Source organism: Lithobates pipiens, unplaced genomic scaffold, assembly GCF_037356315.1.
Source record: "Lithobates pipiens isolate NorthernLeopardFrog02 unplaced genomic scaffold, aLitPip1_a1.2 Scaffold_30, whole genome shotgun sequence".
NCBI classification, from domain to species: Eukaryota; Metazoa; Chordata; class Amphibia; order Anura; family Ranidae; genus Lithobates; species Lithobates pipiens.
The window spans coordinates 153,574,515-153,600,303 of NW_027507791.1; the positions used below are offsets into that span (position 1 = coordinate 153,574,515).

General features: G+C 42.0%; 1 protein-coding gene across 2 annotated transcripts in view; it reads left to right on the plus strand.

Annotated features, from left to right (window-relative positions):
* The window catches only part of PALS1 (protein associated with LIN7 1, MAGUK p55 family member), a 247,882-nt gene that overhangs the window by 104,169 nt on the left and 117,924 nt on the right, over nucleotides 1–25,789 (plus strand). For both annotated transcript variants that reach the window (XM_077465006.1, XM_077465005.1), the window contains 2 exons: nucleotides 13,187–13,395; nucleotides 18,161–18,238. In XM_077465006.1, the coding sequence (XP_077321132.1) occupies nucleotides 13,187–13,395; nucleotides 18,161–18,238 (287 nt within the window). The remainder of the gene's footprint in view (nucleotides 1–13,186; nucleotides 13,396–18,160; nucleotides 18,239–25,789) is intronic.

Below are 25,789 nucleotides of genomic sequence, written 5' to 3' on the forward strand. Positions count from 1 at the left end.
TAATTTTGTTTAGCGCTACACTACGTTTTTGATATCTGTTAATTATTCACTGTTTTATCCTTGTGATTGTGTTAGCAGCTTTTTTCTGTTTTTTTGGATAGCGCAGTGTCACAGGGAACGTTTTTTTGTCTATATAGTGGAAGTTCAGTATACCTAAAGAAGACAATGCTTTAAAAGAGAGAAGATAAATCCATGCAATGGTACATCTTTCAAATCACTTTGTGGCAGTACCTTTTCAGCGATGGCAGCAGTACAGTCATGTTTAGGACCATCACAAGGGAGTGTTGTTAGTGTGGATGGTTTTAATGTAGTACATCTCTGTATTAAGTGAGATGTCAAAAATCGTCATACAGGAAAGGTGTTGTGCTGGGCTCAAATGTGATATCTTTTGTTGTAAAAGGATAACAGATACTGCATGTGGTACTTCAAGTGTCATCGGGTGATATAGCATTATAGATGCAGAGGCCTTAACTGCTTAAGCTACCACTGCCTGTACACAGGGTGGAAGTGCTCTAGTTACACTGTCTAGTTTTGTACAATAGTAAGTAATTGGCCTCTGGTGCCCGCCTTGTGACTGTGTAAGTACCGATGTCATGTGACCTTCCCTTTAGTCTACTGTTTGTTCGAAAGGTTTGTTTGGTAAGGCTAGCACTGATGAACTAGAAAGGACTTGTTTTAGGTCATTAAAGTGGTTGTAAACCCTTACAAACCACTTTTACCTACAGGTAAGCCTAGATTAAGGTTTACCTGTAGGTCCAAGAAATATCTCCTAAACCTACATGGTTTAGGAGATATTTGCCGAAAGACAGGCACCGCTGTCTACGGCACATGCGCCGTAGACAGCGGCGCGCAGGCTCACTGAGCGCGCTGCAGTTAACGCCGATATGCCGTGAGTGGCAGCTCCAGTGCGCATGCGCGGGAGTGACTTCATCGTGACTCCGAATGATAGCGCCAGAGCAGCGAGACCCACCAAGAAGATGGAGGCTCCGGACTACAGGGGACAGCGGTGACATCGTTGGCTCCTGTGTCAGGTAAGTGCGATGCATAGTAGTCCATTATGCTTTACCTTTGCAGGGAATCAGAGGAAGTAAACCCATTAGGGTTTACTTCCTCTTTAAAAGCCGTCTGTTTTCTCACTCCATTTTATAGCATCCTGGGGGGCCATAGGTCTCCAATGTATTGCCTGAACCAAAGGGGCCATCAGCATGAAATACCCGGGAATCCAGGCCCTACAAAAATGTGTCATACCCAAGGAGGACATCATTTGTCTTTGTCTCTAAGGACTGTGTAGTCTACATTTATTTCATACCTTCATTTAATGTTTTAAACTCTAAAATACCTCCCTAAAGGTTCAATTTTGTATTCATTCATGTAATCAGTAGACACGTACCCCATAAAAATGAGCCCTCCGCATTCTTCAGGTGGTGTAGAAGGAGGGGGGGTGGGGGTGTCAGATCTGCACTTGAATTGGCCCCGGGAAAAATGGATACTCTTTATCTAACATGAATGAGCACAGGATCACAGGTCAAACTACCAAACGCCTTCCTTACCTTGGAGTTAAAAACAATATTCTTTCATTTATTCAAATATAACTTCATAAGTCCACCAAGTATGCACATGGTGTTTTTTTTTTTTTTTTTTTTTTTTTTTTTTTTTTTGCCTAAACACATATTCTGATTCAGAACTTAGCCTTTTAACTTTATAAATGTACCCAAATATAAACAGCATTCCATCATTAACACTTCACAGTTGAAAGTCTATGAATTCTAAAAGTAACATATCCAAGAAATATTTACTTTAAGACTATTATTCAGACTTTCTTTCCCACGAAAGTCCTAATATTTTCACATATGCACAAATTAACCTCTGTGTGTTCTAAGGGTTAATGCTGCCCTACTAGTTAACCATCATCATCTCCCTCTCTTCTGCTACATCTGTCAGGCAATCTGCATTTACTTGTTTCCTACCTTCTTGACCATCTCTCCTCTCTCTAGGCTTCAATTCTACTGCACACTTCTGTTGGCAAAGCCCATTCAAATCCTTGTTTCCTTATGGCAGTAAAATTCGCACTCAGTCACATACTGTCTCTGGACTGGACACATTTAAAGTAATCCAAAACATCCTCAGCCTTTTCTTTTCTCACATTCATCAAGCCACCTGATAATAATTCTACAACATTCTGTTCACTCCACAGTGCAATCCACCTTCATGTCTCCCATCTACCTCCTCAAACCAACAATTTCTGCCATGTGCTTCCTTTAACATCATGACGTACTAAAATAATAAAGTAAACTGGCATTATCAGTGTACCTTTTTCTTTTTTTTTTTTTTTTTTTTGTCATGCTAAGTTTCAATATTTACAATATAACCCTTCTGTATTGTCATAGTTGGTCAAGAGTTAACTTTTTTACAGACACAATCTTTCACACAGGAATCTGAAATGGAGGAGCACTTCACTCCCTTACACGAGGGGGGAGTGAGTTCAGTGTCTAACTTGCAAGTTTTACAGACACAGAACATGAGAACGTGAAGAATGATTTTATTTTTTTTGCTGGTTATTTAAACTCCTATTATCAACCCATACCTTTTTTTTGATCTTTGGGTCCTAACAATTTAAGTAAATCCACCAAATTCTGACACTTTTTTTACAGTTTACTTTTGAAACCAAACTTCCCCTCCAATTTAGCACATTACTGAACGGACTTGGGGTCTTTGCTATGCATACATTTCTTATGTCCTTCTAATGGCACATTAGGGATACAGCAGCAGCATAAGAAAGCACAAGGCATTCTTTTACATAGACTGTTCCCCATTGTCAGCGTTAGTCGGGTCTCTCATTAACCTATAAAACACTGGGATGGTGACCCTCGGCTCACGGTAACAATAGGAATACAAGAAGAATATAAACATCAGCACTCCCCACACTATAGGGAGAATCAACAAATAATTAAAACTTATCTCTGCAGTACTGTTGTTCAATAAGGTTGCAACATCAACAGAGAGATTAACCGGTTCCCGACCAGCGCACGACGATGTACGTCGACAGAATGGCACGGGCAGGCATATTGGCGTACAGGTACGTCCAATATTCAATGCCGCCCTGCAATCGGGAGCGCGCCGCCGCCGGCGTGCTCCCGCGCTGGTTGGGACCCCCGTGAGTCCGGTCGCGGGACCTGCGGACTCGATCGCCGCGGGCATACCCGCGATCGTCTCACAGGACGGCTGAATGGAGGAAATGCAGTGTAAACAGCATTTCTCCATTCTGCCTAGCAACTAGTGACGCTGATCTCTGCTCCATGTGATTGGAGCAGAGATCAGTGTTCACTAAATGAAAGCCCAACCCCCCCCACAGTTAGTAACACACCCCTAGGAACACTTAACCCCTACACTGCCACCCACTGGTTAACCCCTTCACTGCCAGTGTCATTTACAGAGGAATCACTGCATTTATATAGCAGTGATTACTGTATAAATGACAATGGTCCCAAAAATGTCCGATGGGTCCCCCACAATGTCGCAGTCACAATAAAAATCGCTGATCGCCGCCATTACTAGTAAAAAAAAAAAAAAAAAAATTATTAATAAAAATGCTATAAAACTATCCCTATTTTGTAAACGCTATAACTTTTGCGCAAACCAATCAATAATCGCTTATTGCGATTTTTTTTTTTACCAAAAATATGTAGAAGAATACATATCGGCCTAAACTGAGGGGAAAAAAATGTTTTTTATATATTTTTGGGGGATATTTATTATAACAAAAAGTAAAAAATGCGTTTTTTTCAAAATTGTCGCTCTATTTTTGTTTATAGCGCAAAAAATAAAAACTGCAGGGGTGATCAAATACTACCAAAAGAAAGCTCTATTTGTGGGAAAAAAAGGACGTCAATTTTGTTTGGGAGCCACGTCGCACGACCGCGCAATTGTCAGTTAAAGCGACGCAGTGCCGAATCACAAAAAGTGGTCTGGTCTTAGACCAGCAAAATGGTCCGGTCTGTAAGTGGTTAAACATGAGAAAGGAGAAAATAAACACACAGAAAAAAGTAAGCTTTGCTATCTTTCTAGATCACTTAACTAAATAGCGCTTAAATCGTCTGACTTTCAACCTCTGACGGCATCAGGCAATCAACCTCTGACGTTCAGTATACCTCAAATCTTTTTTTTTTTTTTTTTTGTCTGTCCGGACAGCGGGTGACGTCATTTTTTACCTCGGACAACGTCCCCAAGTGTCTGTCTACGAGCACTGGATCATCCAGATATTATACGATCAATACCAATGTCGGTAATTACAACACATTAAACCAGAATCAAACAGAGAAGAAGAGACTCTAAGAAAGAATTAAGAATAATTTTAATTATCTTACTGCTCAAACACCAGAGGACTGGATCACGCAAGTTCGAAAAACAGCGGATCCGGATCTTAGGCCCCCGCCCCTATTTCACCACTAACGTTGAGTGGGGGGACTTTTAATTCTCAGCGAGCTTCGAAGTCCAGTACTCAGTGAAGTTTTGTTGGGACCATCCGATCCAAAAAGTTGTTTCCAGCGTAGAAGGACCAAAAATGATTCTTCTCTTCTCTTGTGATCAGTCAAACTCCAGGTGTAATGAGAAGCAGACAATTTATTTCTGATGTGTCACACAAAAGGATGAAGCTTACAAGCCAAAAGATGCAGTAAGAATCACACAAAGAGATGTACAACCCCCCTCTTAATACCTACAATAATATAGCCTTAACACTTCTAGTGGCTGAGGAAACACAGATATAGCATGGATGGTACTTTATTTGGCTAATTGGTGTTTCCTGTACAGTCTTGTCCTACCATATATGGTTAAGCCTAATCATCCTACAACTTAATAAGGCGTTAAAGCAAAACAATACAGCAAGTTTAACACAACATGCTCAGAAGTCATTTATTTTCTTACATCGGGGGACACAGCGCCATAGTAGTAACTATGTGGGTTATATCGGACTATCAGGTGCTGGACACTGGCATGCCCCTTAAGGCGTGTACTTCCCCATATAACCCCTCCCATTACTGGGAGTCCTCAGTTTTTTTTGCCAGTGTCTAAGGTATTGGGCACGTGTAAGGATGTGTGTACTGAGCTCCACGGGCAGTAATTCTTTGAGAGCCAACCATCCTGACCGGATCCGTTCTGATGTCTCCGTAATGGACTAAATAAGTGATACCAGGGCCTCGTCTTCCGAAGACACAAGGTTTTGCTAGCGAATGCTTTTAAGCTGGGCCCTGGGATCCAGTACTTTTTGGTAGTAAGGCCAATAAAAGTTTACTGGCAGGGTCTTCTCGCAGGTCCAGGATTGTGGGATTACCTGAGTGTACCCGTTTCTGAAGGTTTCCTTTCAAGGTCTCGGAGCCTACTGTGAAGGGCGAAGATTGGGCTTTTTATCTCTGATAAAGCCCTGCGGCGGAAAGGTAGGGGAGATTTTCTACAAGGAATCTCTCCTTCCATGTATTTATGTTGTCATATCATGTCTATGTGTCACCACTGGAGGCTGTATTGAGCACTCACCGTTCTGACGCTGGAAACAGCAGAAGCTTTCACTCTCCTCTCCGTTTAAGCCAGCTCAGGCCCTCAGGTATGAAGGGGGGTTCTTATCACCTCCTGGGCCCCAGAGTGGCGTTTTTTGTTCCTTTGGATGCCAGCTCGCTGCCTCTTTTTTTTTCTTAAAAAAAGAAACAAAAAAAAAAAAATGTTGGGGTATTTGCGGCCGTTTTAACCACCCCCGCTGCCGGCCGCCATGTTGCCAGCACTCATACACTTCCCTAGTGTGTGGGGGGGGGGTGGGAACGGCTAAACGGCGTCAGATTCCGGCCACATGTGGAGGAAGTTTTTTAAGCTTTACAGAAAAAGCTGAAGTCTGGCGGTGGAGGGACAGAGCAGCGTGGTTGCTGGTCAGGTTTGGTGACACAGGCATCTACCTTTTGTTGACAACATTGTACTGTTATAGCTAGGATTAATAGCAGTTATTGTACTGTACTATAGCCTAGCAAGTGTAACATTCTTATGTTGGTACTGCCTCTGCTTTGTACTGTAAGCTATCAGTGGCAAAGGGACCAGGAACCCCTCTAAGGGGTTAATGGTATACAACAAACTAAAAACCCTTCCAAAAGAATGTCTGTCTTTCTCCCCGAGAGGTAAAAAGAAAAATACGGCCAGTCAGATGAAGCTGTCAAGGGTAGAACACTTCTGTCGCTGTATTTCATACAAACAGGTTTTTTTCCTACCATTAAAAGATTATTGCTATGATGTCTCTCCATATTAGGACTAAACATAGCAGATTCCCATCTAGTCCTCTGGGCCCTTTTGTTGAGGTGCAGGAGGCTGGGCATCGGGTAGATCTTCCCAAATATTTGAAGATATTTATTTTCCTCTTCATAGGATCCTAACAGGGAGGGAGTAGCCACACAAGTCAGTTGTTAGTCTAATCTCTTAACCCTTTTGTTGTCTACCACAGGCTCTTGAGGCATCTACCTCTAATAGGGTTAATTTGAACCTCCCCCACTGTGGAGTCCATTTAACATGGTGTCCTATTGAACAGGTTCTGTAGTGCAAATCTGCAAGATGCAAAAAGCACAAAAAATTCATAACTATGTATTCTGAATGGGAAAATTTTTATAAAAGAATTGGGGGGGGGTTTCCAGCTATTAATGCTGCAAATACCAGGCGGCACAGTGGTGTAGTGGTTAGTACTCTCACCTGGCAGTAAGAAGGGTTGCTGGTTCGAATCCCAACCACGACACTACCTGCCTGGAGTTTGCATGTTCTCCCTGTTCCTGCATGGGTTTCCTCCGGGCACTCCGGTTTCCTCCCACACTCCAAAGACATGCAGTTAGGTTAATTGGCTTCTGCTCAAAATTGGCCCTAGTATATGAATGGGGACATTGAATTGTGGGCTCCTTGAGGGTAGGGGCCGATGTGAGTGTGCAATATACAAGTATAGGGTCAATTGTAGACACTCACTCAGGTTGAACTGGATGGGCTGGTGTCTTTATTCAACCTTACTAACTATGTAACCTCAGTGAGCAGAGTCTCACATGTCCAGTGGATAATGCACTGATGTTAAAGGATCCAGCAAGTTAAGGTTGGATTTTCCTTTTAAAGACAAGATGTCTTTTGCAGTTCTGGCTGCAATTGGAGTGGCTCAGTCCATTAACCCTTTAACGTCTGCTGAACTATTGTGGTGGAGCACATTTTGAGTCACGCCAATGCATTGGAATGTGGACTCCAAGGGGTTAAGGACCAGGTGTGAGATACCTGAAAGTTCTCACTGATCAGCAGGAGTGGCAAGGGGCTGGTATATTTAATGCACTGTCTCACAGATGCTATGAAGGACTTGATTATTTAAGCCCTATGGCTTATACTTGGACTAGTGCATTTTTGCAGAGGTCGGTGGCTGAGATATTGGTTAGCTAAAGCACCAGGTGAAAACCCTTAAGCCAGTCTGTGTCCCTTCCTGGGGTACGACTATTTAGAGTGTATAAGTACATCCAAAAGGCAGTAAAAGGAGGTTCAAACAGTTCTCCTTTAATCATGCAGCCTCTCCTATGCCTGGGGTATCTGCCTTTTAGGCAGTCTCGACGATCTCAATTGTCAGGTTCAGTAGAAAGTTCCCAGGGGTAGCACCAGGATCTTGGGGGCAGAAAGCCCATGAAGCAGAATGCTAAGCCCTTCTCATGAAGGAGCACCCCTACTTGTTTGAGTAAGGGGAAAGGTCCTGCGATTCTCAAAGTCTGGCAGGAACAATGTTAAGAGCAGAGTGATTTCAGCAATTTTTTTCTCTAGGTTACATCTAGAGTTTCAAGAGCCCGGATGGCCCAGTCGGCTTTCGATTCAAGGGTTCTGGTCCAGTTTGGGTGCTGCCTGTGGGATCTTGGGGCTGCTGATGTGGCAGTCTTATGCAAGAGTTCCGTCTCCTCGAAGAATGCTCATAAGGTTCCAGAGAAAGAAAAAAAAAAAAGGAGAAAGAAAGAGAAACGAGAAGTGTCTCTTTCTGGTCTCTGGATCAGCTGTTATCCCAGTCGGTAATATCAGAGATTCCCTTAGTGTAACAGGGGTTTTAAGGTCCCAGACCCAAGCAGAGAGGTAAGACCCACTCTAGATCTTAGAGATCTGAATCACCACCTAAACATCCGATGCTTTCATAATTCGATCAGCTGTGTCCATCCTGCAAGGAGGGGAGTTGCATATCTCCATGTGCCAAAGTTTCCCGCTTACCAGAAATCTCTACGGTTTGAAATCTAAAATTATTTTTATCAATCGTGGCACTGCCATTCGGCTTAGCCACAGCACTATGAGTGTTCTGAAAGATTCTGACACCACCTTTAGCCAGGTTAAAGGCTCAAGGCATAGCGGTCCTAGCCTATTAGAAGATGAAATTTAATAGATCATTCAGTCTCAGGTCTAAAGCCAGAGTCTGATCTCAGCTATAGATAGCTGAAATCTCTAGGTTGGATTCTCAGCCTAGGAAGATAGTCCTTAAAATCATCAAGGAGGTTACTTGGGGGCTGGTTATAGATACCATACAGAGGAAGAATTCTTAACCCAGTCGTGAATCCGTTCCATTGTAGGACTAATTCAACTTATCAGGAAAGGAAAATTCCTTCATTTTGGCTGCAGGAGATTTTTAGGGGAAAGGGTGGCCTCCTTCAAGGCTGTCCCTTACGCGCAGTTTTATTCAAAGACTGCTTCAAGACACCATCCTGTTGGTCTGGAATAAAGAGGATTCAGGCCTTGTTTGTTTGTTTCCAATATGCTTGGCTCCCGACATAAGTCAGAGCCTAAATCGGTGGTTGTTCTCCAGCAGGAGGGAAAATCTTTATCCTGCAAGGTGTTAACAACAGATGCCAGCCTTCTAGACTGGGGAGCAGCCCTGGAAGAAGATTCTGTCCAGGGGAGATGGTCCAGGTTAGAGGACCTTGCTTATCAACTTTATTGGAAGTTTCAGGCAGTACATCTGGCCATAGAATCTTGGCGGTCAGATTACAGGACTGTCCTGACAGGATTCAGTCTGACAGAGCCACGGTGGTGGCTTACATAAAAAAAAAGTGAATAATGTTCTAGCTTTGGCAGAACACAACACTCCTTGCCTATCGGCAATTTTAATATTTCAGGCGTACTACTTGAGACGCCAACAATTATTTCCAGGAGAATGATCTCTTCACCTCGACATCTTCCTAGCAATATGTCAGGGTCAGAGGAGGTACACTGGACATGGACCTATTCACGTCCACATTCATTAGTAAGGTCGACAACTTTGTCAAACAGGGGGTCCGCTAGCAGGTGGAACAGACGCATTAGTCTTCCCAGCTGATCAGTTCTCACTGATCTATGCATTTCCTCCAGTTCTGCTACTTCCGTGCCTTCTCCTCAGGATTAAGCCGGAACAGAAGGAGGTGATTCTGGTGGCCCCAGCTGGTCCCAGAAGATCTGAATTTATCGAGATCATAAGGAGGGCAGTTGAAGTCCTTGGACTCTGCCATTATAGCCAGACCTTCTTGCACAGGGTCTGGTATTTCATCCTACTTTACGGACAAGGAGTTTAACAGGTTTGACTGTTGAATCCCACTCTATAAAAGATTGTGGGTGATCTCCTTCAGTAGTGTCTACTTTGACTAATGCCAGGAAGCTGGCTTCCAGAGTCACTTACTATAGAATCTGGAAGGCATAGGTTTCTCTGTATGGATCCAGGGGTTGGCACCCCAGGAGGTATGTCAATAGGCAGGATTCCTGCTTATGGGATCTGAAATGAAGCTGGCCTTGACTTTTATTAAGAGCCAGATCCAGGCCGATTTCGATGTCTTTTCCTACGGCCTCTTGCTTCCCACTCTTGGTGCCTAGCTTATTCAGGGAGTAACACGGTTTATTCCCCTTATCAAGGCACCTCTAAATCCTTAGGATTTAAGATTGGTCTTGTCGGCTTTGTTAAATCAGCCGTTTGAACCTTATGAGAAATTCTCTTGGTTCTTTGACAAGAAAGATAATCTTTAGCTTGCATTTCTTCTGCTAGAAGAGTATTGGAACTAACGTCTCTGTCTTGTAAGAGCCATATTTCATCATGTATAAGGACGATTTGATGTCCTCATCCCGAACTCTTACCAAAAGTGGTAACAGGTTTTCATTTAAACCAAGATATTATTCTTCCTTCTTTCTCCCCAGAAGCCTTAATCTGGGGAAGAGAAAGCACTACAGTCTCTTGATGTAGTAAGAGCGATCAGAATCTATTTAAGGGCGACCGCTCAGGTTTGCAAAACACAGGTTTTGTTTTTACTGCCACAGGGTCCAAGATAGGGACAGGCAGCGTTAAGATCAACTATTTTCCAGATGGGTTTGTCAAGTGATTGGTAAAGCTTCAGCTTAAAATGGAAGTAAACCCTTCCAAACAACTTTGACCTACAGGTAAGCCTAGATTAAGGCTTACCTGTAGGTCCAAGTAATCTCTCCTAAACCTATATGGTTTAGGAGATATTTGCCCGAAAATGGGCACCGCTGTCTACGGCGCATGCGCCGTAGACAGCGGCGCGCAGGCGCACTAAATGCGGCAAGTCCAAGAATGGATTTGCCAAATTTGTCTACTCCCGTGCGCATGCGCGGGAGTGACGTCATCGCGGCTCCGGCGAATGGCAGCGTCGGAGCTCCGAGACGCGACTCCCGTGCGCATTCGCGCGGGAGTGACGTCATCGCGGCTTCTCCGCTGTCATTCGTCGGAGCTGCGAGAGACGCCACAACCAAGATGGATGCGGCGGACTACAGGTGACAGCGGCGACTTCGCTGGCTCCTGTGTCAGGTAAGTGACACATAATGAGCTACTATGCGATGCATAGTAGTCCATTATGCTTTACCTTTGCAGGGAAAAAAAGAGGAAGTAAACCCATCAGGGTTTACTTCCTCTTTAAAGAAGAAAATTCTTCCTTCTCATATTAAGAGCACACTCATCCAGGGCAATTAGTGCCTATTGGGTGATACATCATCAGGCCTCTATAGCTCAGATCTGTAAGACCGCAACATTGGTCTTTGGTTCAGACGTTTATCTGATTTTTTATTTTTTTTTAAAAAGATATTAAAGGTCATGAGGAGATTGCCTTTGGGCACAGCATATACTTTAGGCTGCAGTATAAGTCCTCTGGCCTCCTGTTTCCTTGATTCTGTCTCCCAACCCCCCCCCCCCCCCCCTTCAGTTGCAATTGCTATGGGACATCCCACATAGTTATTACTATGGTGCTGTGTCCCCTGATGTAATAAAAGAAAATGGGATTTTTAAAACAGCTTGCCTGTAAAATGCTTTTCTTTGATGTACATCAGGGGACACAGTGGTCCCTCCCTTCTTCTACACTTTGATAGCTTGGCTACAAAACTGAGGACTCCTAGTAATGGGAGGGGTTATATGGGGGAAGTTCACACCTTAAGGGGCGTGCCAGTGTCCAGCACCTGATAGTCCGATATAACCCACATAGTTATTACAATGGTGCTGTGTCCCCTGATGTACATCAAAGAAAAGGATTTTACAGGTAAGCGGTTTTAAAAATCCTATTTTTAAAAATCAGTCTCAGGGTTATTGTTTTTCTAATTTAAAACTTTTCTAACAGAAATATATGGATCTATAATTTGCTGGAGGCATTGTCCGGGGAAATACTTGACGCATTTTAATGTGAAATATCGTTGTGAGGTCTCTCTTGATGATAAACTAGAAAATTGCCAATTCATGCAGACAACAATTTGAGGAGCAATGCATGATCTGTACAGTTGAATATTTTTGGCCTTTTCCCTTCAAACTGTCTAGAAATTCAGCCACTTTTTAACATGTGCAGGCTTACTATGAGTTAAAGTGGAGTCCCAGGCTTCCCGGAAAAAAAAAATATAGTCTGCAGTTGCAAATACTGTAGCTGGTGACTTTTGGTATGAGGACCCTTACTTGTCTAAGGATCCAGTGATGTCCTCACCCAAGCCAATTCTTAATTTTTTGCTTCAGGTGCAGTTGCTGGTAAGGGAAACGGCAATTGAAGCTTTGCAGCTTTACAGCCGGCTTCCTACTGCACATGGCACGAGTTACGCTGTGCCTTGCAAATGGTTCCCACACATCACAGGTCCCAGAAGACTGCAGGGTAAGGAGGCGGTACAAACAAGCAGAGCTTCACCTTTTGGGTGTAGCTCTGCTTTCGTTTAGCAAGCTGCATGCCACATCATGGACTAATCTCTTTTACTAACAACTGACAATTTTATTAAACTATCACTATACTCCTAGTGTGCTGATAGAAGTGATACTGCTCTCTTATTAGGGTGATGCTGCTAAATCTTATAGCATCCACTCTGCCCACCCACCCCCTCTACTGTCCATTCACAGAAGCCTTTGTTTTTTGGGACCAAGAGGGCTTTAGACAACTGTACAAGTGTATAGATTGGGCCAGCCACTATCTTTACGTACACCACATTCTAAACATTATAGAAGTGATAATACACAAACATTTAAGGAACTTTTTAGTGCTACATTGATAGCCATATTAAAAAAAAAGAAATTTGATTTTATTTATATAAAGTTCCATTAAAATAAACTGACCATGTTTGCCATTCCATAAAATGATCCCATTATAAATAATTTTGTAATGCAATCTGGAGGCCAGTTATTTGCTTTTTGTTCCACGCATAAGTCCCTGTATCAATTGTTTACCTTTCATTACAAATTAGATTGACTCTTGTAATCCTACACAATACATTTAGTCCAGTGAAGAGTGGGTGGTGCTGTGCTTGACACGTTTAGTAGAATGGAATGTCTGCTTCTTCAAGAGATGCAATGAGTATATAAAAATTAATATTCATTCTAGTATGCCCCGTTTTTTTTTTTTTTTTTTTTTTTTTTTAAGTGACCAAGTGGTTGGAGGGAAACGATAGGATAACCTGAGAGAATCATGTTCTTGTTGGACTTCCTGTCCCTAATGATTCCCCCAGATGGCTTGACTTGTTTCTCTTAATCAGCCATGATATCTCTACAAATCTTTATTGTACCTCCTTATTTTAACAAGTAACTTTGTACACGTAGAGAAATGTCACAAGTTTTTATTCATATACTCCATTCAGGTCAGTGACAGTGTATTTTAAAACTGTATTTTACGTTTCTTTTGCATGTTGTCTCCTCTGTTGTGAACTACTGTTTTCTGCTTCTTTTTACCTACAGAAGTGGAAGATCTGCTGTGTTCATTGAAGGAGATCCAGCACACGTTGGTGGATTCACAGAGCCAGGAAGATTTATTTTTACTTCTACAACTAGTGCAAAATAAAGACTTTCAGAATGCATTTAGGATTCACAATGCTGTTGCTGTCCACATGAACAAAGCTAGTCCCCCATATCCACTTATTCCAAATGCCCAGGAGTTAACACGAGAGGTAAGTCACTACTCGCTAATTTTAATCTGCATGTACAGTGCATCCAGGAAGTATTCACATCGCTTAACTTTTTCCACATTTTGTTATGTTACAGCCTTATTCCAAAATTGATTAAATTCATTATTTTCCTCAAAATTCTACAAACAATACTCCATATTGACAACTTGAAAGAAGTTTGTTTGAAATCTTTGCAAATGTATTAAAAATAAAAAAATAAAATAAAATGTACAGAAGTTTTTTTATTATTGTATTTTTTGTATACCTTAATTTTTTTTCTTTTGTATAACTTGATTTTTTTCTTCTTTTATTTTTATATTTATTTGTAATATTATTTTTATGGTCACTAATTTCATATATATATATTTTTTGGTCATTTAGGGCACACTATACTGTAGCACGTACAGGGTACATAAGCATTAATTGCACTTTTTTATTGAGCACTTTATTATTATACTGCACTTTATTATGGAATAATATAACCATTCACAAAAATTAATTATACACAATTGAATATCGCCCTCTGAAGACGTAATCATGAAACGCGCCAGGGCGTGGCCACGCGAGTGGTGAGGTTGAACAGGAGCAGACGAACATCCAGGACTCTACTGACAGGCAGTGACATGAGAGGATATCAGCCTGACGGTGAGACGTTCGATCTGAAGCACTGGCAACCTATGTATGTGTTTTTAGTTTACCATTTAAGATATAGGATTATTTATCAGGTAGCGCCAATTACCCCTTTCTAATATATTACCAAATGTACAGAAGTATTCGCAGCCTTTGCTCAATACTTCGTTGAAGCACCTTTGGCACCAATTACGGCTACAGGCTCGGCACACCTATTTTTGGGCAGTTTCTCCAATTCTTCTTTGCAGGACCTCTCAAGTTCCATCTGGTTGGATGGGGAACATTGTTGCACAGCCGTTTTCATATCTCTCCAGATATGTTCAATCAGGTTCAAGTCCGGGCTCTGGCTGGGTCCCTCAAGGACATTCACAGAGTTGTCCCGTAGCCACTTTATCTTGGCTGTGTGCCTATGATTATTGTCCTGTTAGAAGATGAACATTTGCCCCAGTCCAGAGTGCTCTGGAGCAGGTTTTCATCAAGGACATCTCTGTACATTGCTGCATTCATCTTTCCCTTGATCCTGACTAGTCTCCCAGTTCCTGTGCTGAAAATCATCCCCACAGCATGATACTGCCCCCACCATGCTTCACTTTAGGAATGGCAGGTGATGAGTGGTGCCTGGTTTCCTTCAGACATGACACTTGCCATTCAGGTCAAACTTTGTTTCATCAGACCAGACAATTTTATTTCTCATGGTCTGAGAGTCATTCAGGTCTATTTAGACAAACTCCAGGCAAGCTGTCATGTGGCTTTTACTGAGTTTTGGCTTTTGTCTGGCCACTTTACCATACAGGCCTGATTGGTGGAATGCTGCAGAGATTGTGGTTCTTCTGGACTGTTCTCTCTCCACAGAAAAAGGCTGGAGATCTGTCAGAGTGACCATCAGTTTCTTCGTCATCTCACTGACTAAAGCCCTATTCCCTGATCACTCAGTTTGGCAGGGTGGCTCGCTCTAGGAAGAGTCCTGGTGGTTTCAAACTTCTTCCATTTACGGATGATGGCTACTGTGCTCAATGGGACCTTCAATGCTTTCCCAAGATCTGTGCCTTGATACAATCCTGTCTCTGAGGTCTACAGACAATTCCTTGGACTTCATGGCTTGGTTTGTGCGCTGCCATGCACCGTTAACTGTATGTCCTTTATATGGACAAGTGTGTGCCTTTCCAGATCATGTCCAATCAAGTTGTAGAAACATCTCAAGGATAATCAATGGAAACAGGATTATTTTTTTTCAATGTTTTTTTGTTCACTTTGTATTTTTGTTACTTTTGCAAATATTTCAAACAAACTTCTTTCACTTTGTCATTATGGGATATTGTTTGTAGAATTTTGAGGAAAATAATTAATTTTAATCTATTTTGGAATAGGGCTGTAATATAACATAAAATGTGGAAAAAGGGAAGCGTTGTGAATACTTTTCGGATGCAATGTAAAGGCAAAATAAAAATAAAATTATTTATAACCCCTTCAGAGCTGCTGCAATGGACACTGGCAAGCACAAAAAGTGATAAAGGGCAATACCCTTATAACCCTGCTCCTAACTATCAAGTTTCAGTTTTTGCCAACCTAGGAAGCAGTAATGCTAAATCCGTACATAGCAGAGTGCTGTTTTTGACTAGCTTGTGTGTGAATGGATGGACACAATTACAAACCCTTTGACAGGTAAAACCATAAACAGATTTGTTTTCAGGCATTTATTTAGCAGTTTGGGAACTTTAACCAGTAACCTGCAAATGAACCAATTACAAGTAAAATAATTGAATTGAAATAAGAAAATTCTAGAAATATACAAGTACCGTATTTTTCCGTGTATAAGACGATACATTTGTCTATCATTAGACTAAAAATCCAGGGTAGTTTTATACACAGAAGTCAGCTGAGGAGAGAACCGCGCCATTGTGATTGGCTTCCTCCAATCACAAGCTGATGATGAACAAACCAATTGGAGGTTTGCAGATGTGATCCCTTTGGAAGCAGGGAGTGCCCAGATGCAATCCCTTTTGAGGCGGAGAATTCGCTCCCTTTGGACGTAGAAAGTACACAGATGTGATCCCTTTTGGAGGCGGAGAGTGCACAGATGCGATCCCTTTTGGAGGCGGAGAGTGCGCAGATGGGATCCCTTTTTGGAGGCGGAGAGTGCACCTAATGCGACAGACTGGCGCGTTCTAAGCCCAGATGTAAAAAAATAAAGAATTAAATACCGGTAAGCGAATAGCTTACTCTGCAAATTTCAAACTGAATGTAATCAGCTATGCAAAAGAGCATGGGAATAGAGCTGCAGAGAGACAGTTTGGACCTCCTCCCAATGAGTGTATGATCAGACAGTGGAGAAAACAGGAAGAACTACTCCTTAAGATGACAAAAAAGAAGGCAGCCTTAAGAGGAAAAGCAACAAAATGGCCAAACTTGGAGCAATGGCTTAAAGTGGTTGTATAGTAAATTTTTAGACTTTTTAGCTACAGGAAAGCCTATAATAAGGCTTATCTGTAGGTAAAAAAAAATCTCCTAAACCTGTACGGGTTAGGAGCTATTCCCCTCACAATGCCCTGCTGAATGCAGCGGCGCATGCACACCGAGGATTCTCGGCTGGACAGGGGATTCTCGGCTGGAAGCCCGGCACATGCCGGTCCCTGTCGGGAAGACATCTCCCACGTGGCCGGAGCCACGATACCCGTAAGAAACGCAGAGGGAACATGTCGGCTCCCTCAGCGTGGCTTGGGCCAGATGTCGGGGCCTCGTTCTAAGGTAAGTATTTCATAATGAGCTAGTATGCAGTGCATACTAGCTCGCTATGCCTTTTCCTTTGCAGGTCAGGAAGGAAAAAAAAACTTCCGCGGCTATACAACCGCTTTAAGACTTGGGTTATGGAGCAGCGCCAGAGTGGCTTAGGTGTGTCAGCCCAGCTTATACAAAGTCAGGCAAGTAGGTTTGCAAGCAAAATGAAGATTGTTGATTTTACAGGAAAAGCAAAATGGTGCTTCAATTTCATGAGGAGACCAGGATTGGCCATGAGAGCATGAAAAAAGCTAGCTCGGATAATGCCACCAGTTTGAGGATAAAATCTAACAATTTCACTCATATGTCATACACCTTCGGAAAAAATATAATTTTGAACCAAGCCAGATTGCTTACCTGGAAACTTCAAACAGAATTGTTGATGTGAAAGGAATCAAATTTGTGGCAATCAAAACAAGTGGCCATAAAAAGACTCACTATACTGCTGTGCTTTCATGCTGTGCAGATAAACTGCATCCTACGCTTATTTTTAAGAGGAAAACATATACTAAAGAGACCATACCACCTGGCATTATTGTGCAACTTCAAGAGAAGGGATGGATGAATGAAAACTTTATGGCCATTTGGTTTGTAATGGTTTGGTCCCGAAGACCTGGAGGGCTCTTAAAAGAAGTCAGCTCTGCTTGTCTTTGATCAGTTCTGAGCACATTTAACAGAAAAGACCAAAAGGGGTTGCATTGGTTTTGTGAACACCTAAAAATTATTCCTAGTGGACTTACAGGTCAGCTACAGCCACTAGATGTTTCAGTCAACAAGCCATTTAAAGCCCTGATAAGAGAAGAATGGAGTAGTTGGATGCAAAAAGCAGGTGGTAACTTGACACCGACGGGAAAGGTGAATAAACCAATCATTACTGAGGTTTGCAATTGGGTCCTAAACTCATGGTATGGCGTCAAACAAGAGGTGATTGTGAAGTCTTTTAAGAAATGTGGAATCATCAATACCATGGATGATACTGAGGATGATCTCACAAATACAGTGACTCAGAAGACAGCAGTGATACAATAGAAGTTGAATTTGATATGTCTGATGAAGAAAGCAGTCATACAGAGGCTGAATAAAGTGATATGCTCAAAGCGAAGTATAATGCATGATAACGTACTACGGGTATGTAAATGTTACCTGCGGTAATTACTAAATAGAAATGTGTTCTCTTTTATGTTTAAAATATTGGGGTTGTATTATACATGGGGGCGTCTAATACGCAGAAAAATATGGTATTAAAAAAAAAAAAAGTTTTTCATTGTTACAAATCAAAGTACCGTAATAGAAAATGTAGCACAAAAAAGTTCTATTTTCTATTTTCTATTCTATTTGTTTTTTTTGTCTTCTTTTTAACTAGGTACAGCATGTTCTCAAGACAGGCCATCAGAAAGAATGTCAAGAACTTAATGATTTACTAAGCACACCACACATTCAGGTAAGGCAGCTGCTGTAATCTAGTTTTTTTTTTTGGTATGCCATTTATGAAAGAAGACAAGAAAAAGAAGGCAGCTGCTCACGTATCACACTTTTAATATACACTTTGTTCCCGAATATAGTTTACCAAAGGAAATAGTCTTAAGTTCAGATCTTGAATACGGCTTTCTCTTTATTTTTTATTGGCATCAAAATTTGGTTCTGTATAACTCAGTTGGCTTCATGACCAGAGGTCATTGATTCCTAGATGCTCAGGTCAATTGTAGCGGCATCACCTCACTTGACTATAACTGACTTATTTTAATACCTACATATTTTACGGGCAATGCATCCCAAGGACAGGAAGTGAGAAAATCTCCCCAGTGAGCCTACAAGAGAAAGAGCTGTCAGAAATTGTAACTCTTCCCCAAAAGTTGTCTGGAGTTGTGTTTTCACAAAGCTTTAATAAGGGGTACATTTTAACAGTGAGTTAAATTCTAAAAGCATTTCTTTTTCATTATCTTTATTATTTGTGTTTTCATTATCCCTGTGCAAAGTGCTTCTTTTTAATACAGTGGTTTTTTTATTCTGTTTGGCTTCATGAACAGATTGCAGCTTTATCTTGTCCTGCTTCAGCAGTGGAGGACATACTGGTGTTAGCAATAAGCTACATATGTGTGTGAAACCTAAGAATTACTATATAACACTATTATTGCATAATGTCAAACTCAATAAACAGTACATCCTGCTGGTTTGAAATATTTGTACGCTTCCCTATGTTTTTCTGCTCATAAAAGATATTTTATATGACTTTCTTTTAACAGTTGTGTTTTCTGTATGAAAGTATTGTGAGAGTATTAGTAAATAAACGTTGTGATTTCCCCCATGTTTGGCCAGTTTTAGCCTGATACATGAGTTTTATTTTATTTATTTTTTTTTTTGTATGTTCATCACTAATAATGCAATGTTGACTTTTTTTGTTCTTCTTTTTCTGTTTAATACTTCAGAGATTAGACGTTTGTTTTTTTTAAAAAGAGGGGTAGAAATTGCAACAGCTGCATTATAATCTGTTACAGCATAACAGTGGACTTTTGTTCATTGAAGGACACAGCGTCTTGATCTCTGACCGTTGAGTTTTAAAGCATAGGACGCAAGGATCAAAACTGTACGTTTCAAGTCCTGGGTTCCACAAGATATTTATAAAGACTTTCTTGGCCTTTCTTCATCTAGCAAATGTCCTCTTGGCAGAAGATAGGAGCAGGAGTTTTTTGGCCTGAAATATTGGAGACCCTTATCTTCATGTTCATCTTCACCATTTTCAGTACACATTCTGTGATTTCACATACAGGATCTCCTTTTAAAGATATATGTAGGTACTTGCCTATTGCTGCAGGCCAGTGTGTCCTTGATGTCTTGAGTCTTGGGGCAGATTTTTTCTGCACATTAACTGGAAGGCCTCTCATTCGCTAGTTCTGACATTTATCCAGGATTACTTTTAACCCACTGCAAGAGATCCCTCCCTTTTCTCTGTCTTAAGCCTGCCATAGATATAAGGTTCAACAGGGATCCGCCCAGATTCAAACCATCTAAGGGCAGGCTGAGTTGATCTATCAATTTTCAATAATGATTGTGATTTCCTGTCAGGGACAGATCCCTGCACTCCATCACCCCCACCCCCTTCCAGGGAAACACAATAGCTTCACAGGGGGTGGGGGGAGGGGTTAGTGGGATTCCCCCATCAGCACTGACTGCGTTGATGGATAAATTGGGCGTTTTTCTTTCCTGCAACCTATGTTTGCAGGAAATAAAATTGCACCATCTATGGCCGGCTTTATCCATCTTCAAGATGAGGTCATTTGAAGGTCTCGGCATTCTTTTTTTTCCCTTATGTGTGTGTTGCCTCTTTTCTTGTCATTGCGGACATAATGCTTATCACGTACCTGGTGCTAGATTCCAATGGAGAGCGAGGGCCTCCCTGGCGGCTAAGTTCCAGACCCCCCTGAGGGTGGGTACAGGAGAGGTCAGGCCCGAAGTAGCATGGGTCGCCTGCTGGACTGTATGCAGGAGGTTCCAGAGTACAGCTGATGTGCTCTTGTAGTATCAGCAGACAGGTGGAGCCTGTGAGGTGTTGAGACTGGAGCGTGGCCAGAAGCAGGGCTAAGCTCCGGTGTGTGTTCTCACAGCCCACGTGCAGAGCCCGCCAGGAAGTCTGCACTACACTAATCACAGACAGTGAAATGTTTCCCGATCACTGCAGCCGCGCATTGGAACAATGTCTCGCTGCCTGTGATCAGCGCAGTGCCGACTTCCTGGCGGGCTCTGCATGTGGGCTGTGCGAACACGCCGGAGCTCATCCCTAGTCACAGAGATAAGTGCAATGTTTCGGAGCCATGAAGGGCCCCTTCGTCAGGCATGTTATAAAGTGCAACAGTGTGGAAGCAGAATATAAATACATTAGCCACTAAACGGAGCATGCAAAAATTGAACAAATGGTAACACCTCCACCCTGTGACGTCAATATGACGTCAGAATCCCGCCAGAAAACTTTAAGAAACGAAAAGGCATCAAAGTAACCTAAAGCAGGCAGGGGCACTAAATCCCTAATATTGCGAAATACAGCCCGCATGCATGCCGTCCGTGTATAGATTGGGCACATCAACCAGATGTGTCCGATCAAAAGCAAGCAGTCACTAGGACCCATCATTTACATTTCTAATCAGGAGCTCTGGCTGCCATTCATGGTGAGTCAGGCAATGCCGCTCATCATCTCGTTACATGCAGCAGTGCAAGTGCATCACCCTCCAATAAAACCTCCTTTTTTTTATTATTATTTTTTTTTTTAGCAATATAGCGCTATTGGACTTTTTCCTTTTTTTAATATATATATATATATATATATATATACCGTATATACTCGAGTATAAGCCGAGATTTTCAGCCTCTTTTTTGAGGCTGAAAGTGCCCCCCTCGGCTTATACTCGAGTCATCGCTGTCTGCCCGCTCGATCAGCGTGTCGAGCAGACAGACAGCGGCCATTCTATAATTCAAAAGCCGCGCCTCCGGCTCCGCCTTCGCCTGTGATAGGCGGAACACTGAATTTCCCAGCAGCCTGTGTTCCGCCTATCACGGACATCGTATCATCCTCGTACTACGGACGAGGATGATACGATGTCCGTGATAGGCGGAACACAGGCTGCTGGGAAATTCAGTGTTCCGCCTATCACAGGCGAAGGCGGAGGCGCGGCTTTTGAATTTTACAATGGCCGCCGAGGCGCCGACGAAGAGGGCACGGGACGGAGGCAAGGCACGGCACGGGACGGGACGGAGGCAAGGCACGACACGGGACGGAGGCACGGCACGGGACGGAGGCAAGGAGGCAAGGCACGGGACGGAGGCTCGGGACAAAGGCTCGGGACACAGGTAGGCTGGACACACACACACACACACACACACACACACACACACACACACACACACACACAGGGATGGATGGATACACACACACACAGGGATGGATGGATGGATGGAGACACACACACACACAGGGATGGATGGATGGATGGAGACACACACACACAGGGATGGATGGATGGATGGACACACACACACACAGGGATGGATGGACGGACACACAGGGATGGATGGACGGACACACAGGGATGGACGGACACACAGGGATGGACGGACACAAACACAGGGATGGACAGGCATGTCTCACCCTCGGCTTATACACGAGTCAATAAGTTTGCCAGTTTTTTTGGGGGTAAATTGGGGGGCCTCGGCTTATATTCGGGTCGGCCTATACTCGAGTATATACGGTATATATATATTCATTCACTTGTACTTTTGGTCGTAGGACTGGACTACCGCTCAGCGCCTGTGCGTCACAATTGTTATGTCTCGCATGGCTAAAGCGCTCCCCCCCCCCCCCTCTCTCTCTCTCTCTCTCTCTCTCTCTCTCTCCCCCATTTTGACAATTTGTCCATGCAGATTGTTAGTGTCCAAAATGCCTTTTGCATTTCCAAAAATGCTGGCTGTAAGGTGCCCCTTTGGGGAGACTGTTACACCAGTAGTGAACCCCTCTGTCTCTAGGCTGCTAGAGGCAACTATGGCTCCGATAGAGGAATCTTTCTCTGGCTTCTAAGAGCCCAGCTGGCATACCTGGGGGGGGGCAGAATTCCCCTGCCTTTGCTGCTGGGGACCTATTGGGTAGGCGCTGAGGTTTGTCCGCTATGCCTCTTGGCACCAGGTTCCCCTGGTTGCTGAGTCTGTTGCCTCAGTGGTGCTTAGACATGCATTTTGGGGGGCTACTCTGAATGACTTCATGCCGCGTCTTGAGTTTGTCCGGTTGTAAGATATTTTTCCAGCTGTGTTCCTCCAAACGGTTGTTGCTTCCAATGGTCGTCTGTCGCCAAACTGCATGCTGTTCTCCGCGTGGGGGGGGGGGGGGGAACGCTATGCAAGTCCGTTGCTGCAGAGTGTGATTGTCCTTGTTCTGTGCTGGGAACAGTGTCGGTGGGTTTGTTCAAACCTGTGCACAGTTTAAAAGATGGAGGGCATGGTACATCTAATTCTGGACCTCAAGGCTTTGACCTGCCTTGTGTGAGTACATGAGTTCAGTAGGGCTGAAACAACGAATCCATTAATCGACAACTAATCGATTATGAAATTAATCGATTTACTATTTTCATAATCGATTAATTGGCCAGTAATATAATGGTCTTAAACTAAAATGAGCCCCTTCTACAGTAAAAAAGAACCCCTTACAGGAGTGATTTTTGATCTGCTTTTTTTTTGTACTATAAAGGACTCGGTTTATTTTTTTTTAACCCCATTATGTTAATAAACGCCTTTAACCTGGTTCACATCTATGTTGTGTTTTTTTTTTTTTTTTTTTGTTCTGGTGCTTTTTGCAGAAACGCACTACAGTTCATTTACATGTTTTCCTATGGGACACTCACATCTATGCTTTTTTTCAGCCGCTGTATATTTGGAAAGGGTCAGGGACTTTTTTTTTTTTTTTTTTTTTTTTACACAAAACTGTGTTTTTTTTGGTTCAATATACTTCAATGGAGAAGCTGCAAAAAAGCATGTAATGCGTTTTTGCAGCAATTTGTGTTTCTTAATCTGCCCAACAACAAATTGGCCAAAAAAATGCAAAATCACGTGAGCAAAAATCAAAACGCACAGCAAAAAACACTGCAGAAACAGATCAAAAGCAAACTGCATAGGTGTGTACCGAGCCTTATGGCCACACGGATCAATTTTCAGACAAGAGTATTCAGACGAAAAATCTTTGTACATTCGCTGAATGAAAGAATGTTTGAAGTTTTCACTTGTTTCTAACATTCTGTTTTTAAAATGAATGTAATTTCCTAAACGAAAACCACATACTGTCTGAAAATTCTGTTGACCAAGAAGTTTTCCATTTCCAAATTTTCCCATCACTGTGGTTGAAAAAACGTCGATTTGAACCCACTAACGATTATAAAATCGAGCAAACATTCTTAAAATTACTTTTTTTTTTATTTTTTTTTTTAATGAAGACATTGTTTTTTTTTTATATTTTTTTTGTATCTTTGAGTCTATTTACCAGATTCACCCTTTAATATACAATTAGAGGATATATACTGTATATACTATCTCTCCTTTAATAGTATATACAGTAGAACTCCTCTAATAGTATATACAGTAGTTCTCCTCTAATAGTATATACAGTGTATCTCTTCTGTCAGTTATTCTTAGAGTGGATTAGATACAGTCAGGTCCATAATTATTGGGACATTGACACAATTATCTTTTTGACTCTATACACCACCACAATGTATTTGAAATGGAGACGAACAAGATGTGCTTTAACTGCAAACTTTAGGGCTGCAACTAACGATTATTTTCATAATCGATTAGTTGGCCGATTATTGTTTCGATTAATCGGTTAATAATCTTAAAAAAAAGAAAAAAAGAGTCTAATTGACGTTAATTTTCAACCACAGTGATGGGAAAATTTGAAAACAATAGAGAACTTCTTGGTCAAAGGAATTTTCAGACAGTGTATGTGTTTCTTGTTTAGAAATGAAGTGAAAAATTCAAACAAAATTCTTTCATTCCGCAAATGTACAAAGATTTTTCATCTGAATATTCTCACCTGAAAATTGATCCGAGAGGCCAGCATAGGGCTCGGTACACACCTATGCAGTTTTTACTTTTGAACTGTTTCTGCAGTGCTTTTTGCTGTGCGTTTGGATTTTTGCACACGTGAGTTTACTGCAATTTGCATTTTTGCATTTTTTTTTGGGCAGATTAAAAAAAACTAATTGCTGCAAAAACGCATTACATGCTTTTCTGTAGCTTCTCCATTGAAGTATATCGAACCAAAAAAGCACCATTTTGCGTAAAAAGTCCTTGACCCTTTCCAAATATGCAGCGGCTGGAAAAAGCACAAATATGAACGTGTCCCATAGAAAACCATGTAAATGAACTGTAGTGCGTTTCTGCAAAAATCATCAATAAACATATAGATGTGAACCAGGCCTAAGATGTTTAGTAACATAATGGGGTTAAAAGACTAAAATTAGCCCTTTGTAGTACAAAAAAGCAGATAATCACTACTGGAAGGGGTTCATTTTTTTTTATTGTAGAACAGTGAAAGTAATATTTACAGTAGTGTTTATATTGTTGTACTATAAAGGGCTAATTTTAGTTGTTTTTTTAACCCCATTATGTTACTGGCCGATTAATCGATTATGAAAATAGTAATTGATTATGAAATTAGTTATCGATTCGTTGTTTCAGCCCTAGCAAACTTTCAGCTTTAATTTGACGGTATTTACAGCCAAATCAGGTGAACGATGCAAGAATGACAAATGTGAGGCACATACAGTTTGTATGTGCCTCACACTTTTTAAGGGACCAAAAGTAATGGGACAGATTAACAATCATACATCAAACTTTCACTTTTTAATACTTGGTTGCAAATCCTTTGCAGTCAATTACAGCCTCAAGTCTGGAACGCATAGACATCACCAGTTTCATCCCTGGTGATGCTCTGCCAGGCCTCTACTGCAACCGTCTTCAGTTCCTGCTTGTTCTTGGGGCATTTTCCCTTCAGTTTTGTCTTCAGCAAGTGAAATGCATGTTCAATCGGATTCAGGTCAGGTGATTGACTTTGCCATTGCATAACATTCCACTTCAAAAAACGTTGGTTGCTTTCGCAGAATGCTTCGGGTCATTGTCCATCTGCACTGTGAAGCACTGTCCAATGAGTTCTAAAGCATTTTGCTTAATATGAGCAGATAATGCCCGAATTCATCCTGCTGCTTTTGTCAGAAGTTACATCACTAATAAATACAAGAGAACCAGTTCCATTGGCAGCCATACATGCTCACGCCATGACACTACCACCATCATGCTTCACTGATGAGGTGGTATGCTTTGGATCATAAGCAGTTCCTTTCCTTCTCCATACTCTTCTCTTCCCATCACTCTGGTACAAGTTGATCTTGGTGTCATCTGTCCATAGGATGTTGTTCCAGATCTGTGTAGGAGTTTTAGATGTTTGGCAAACTCTAATCTG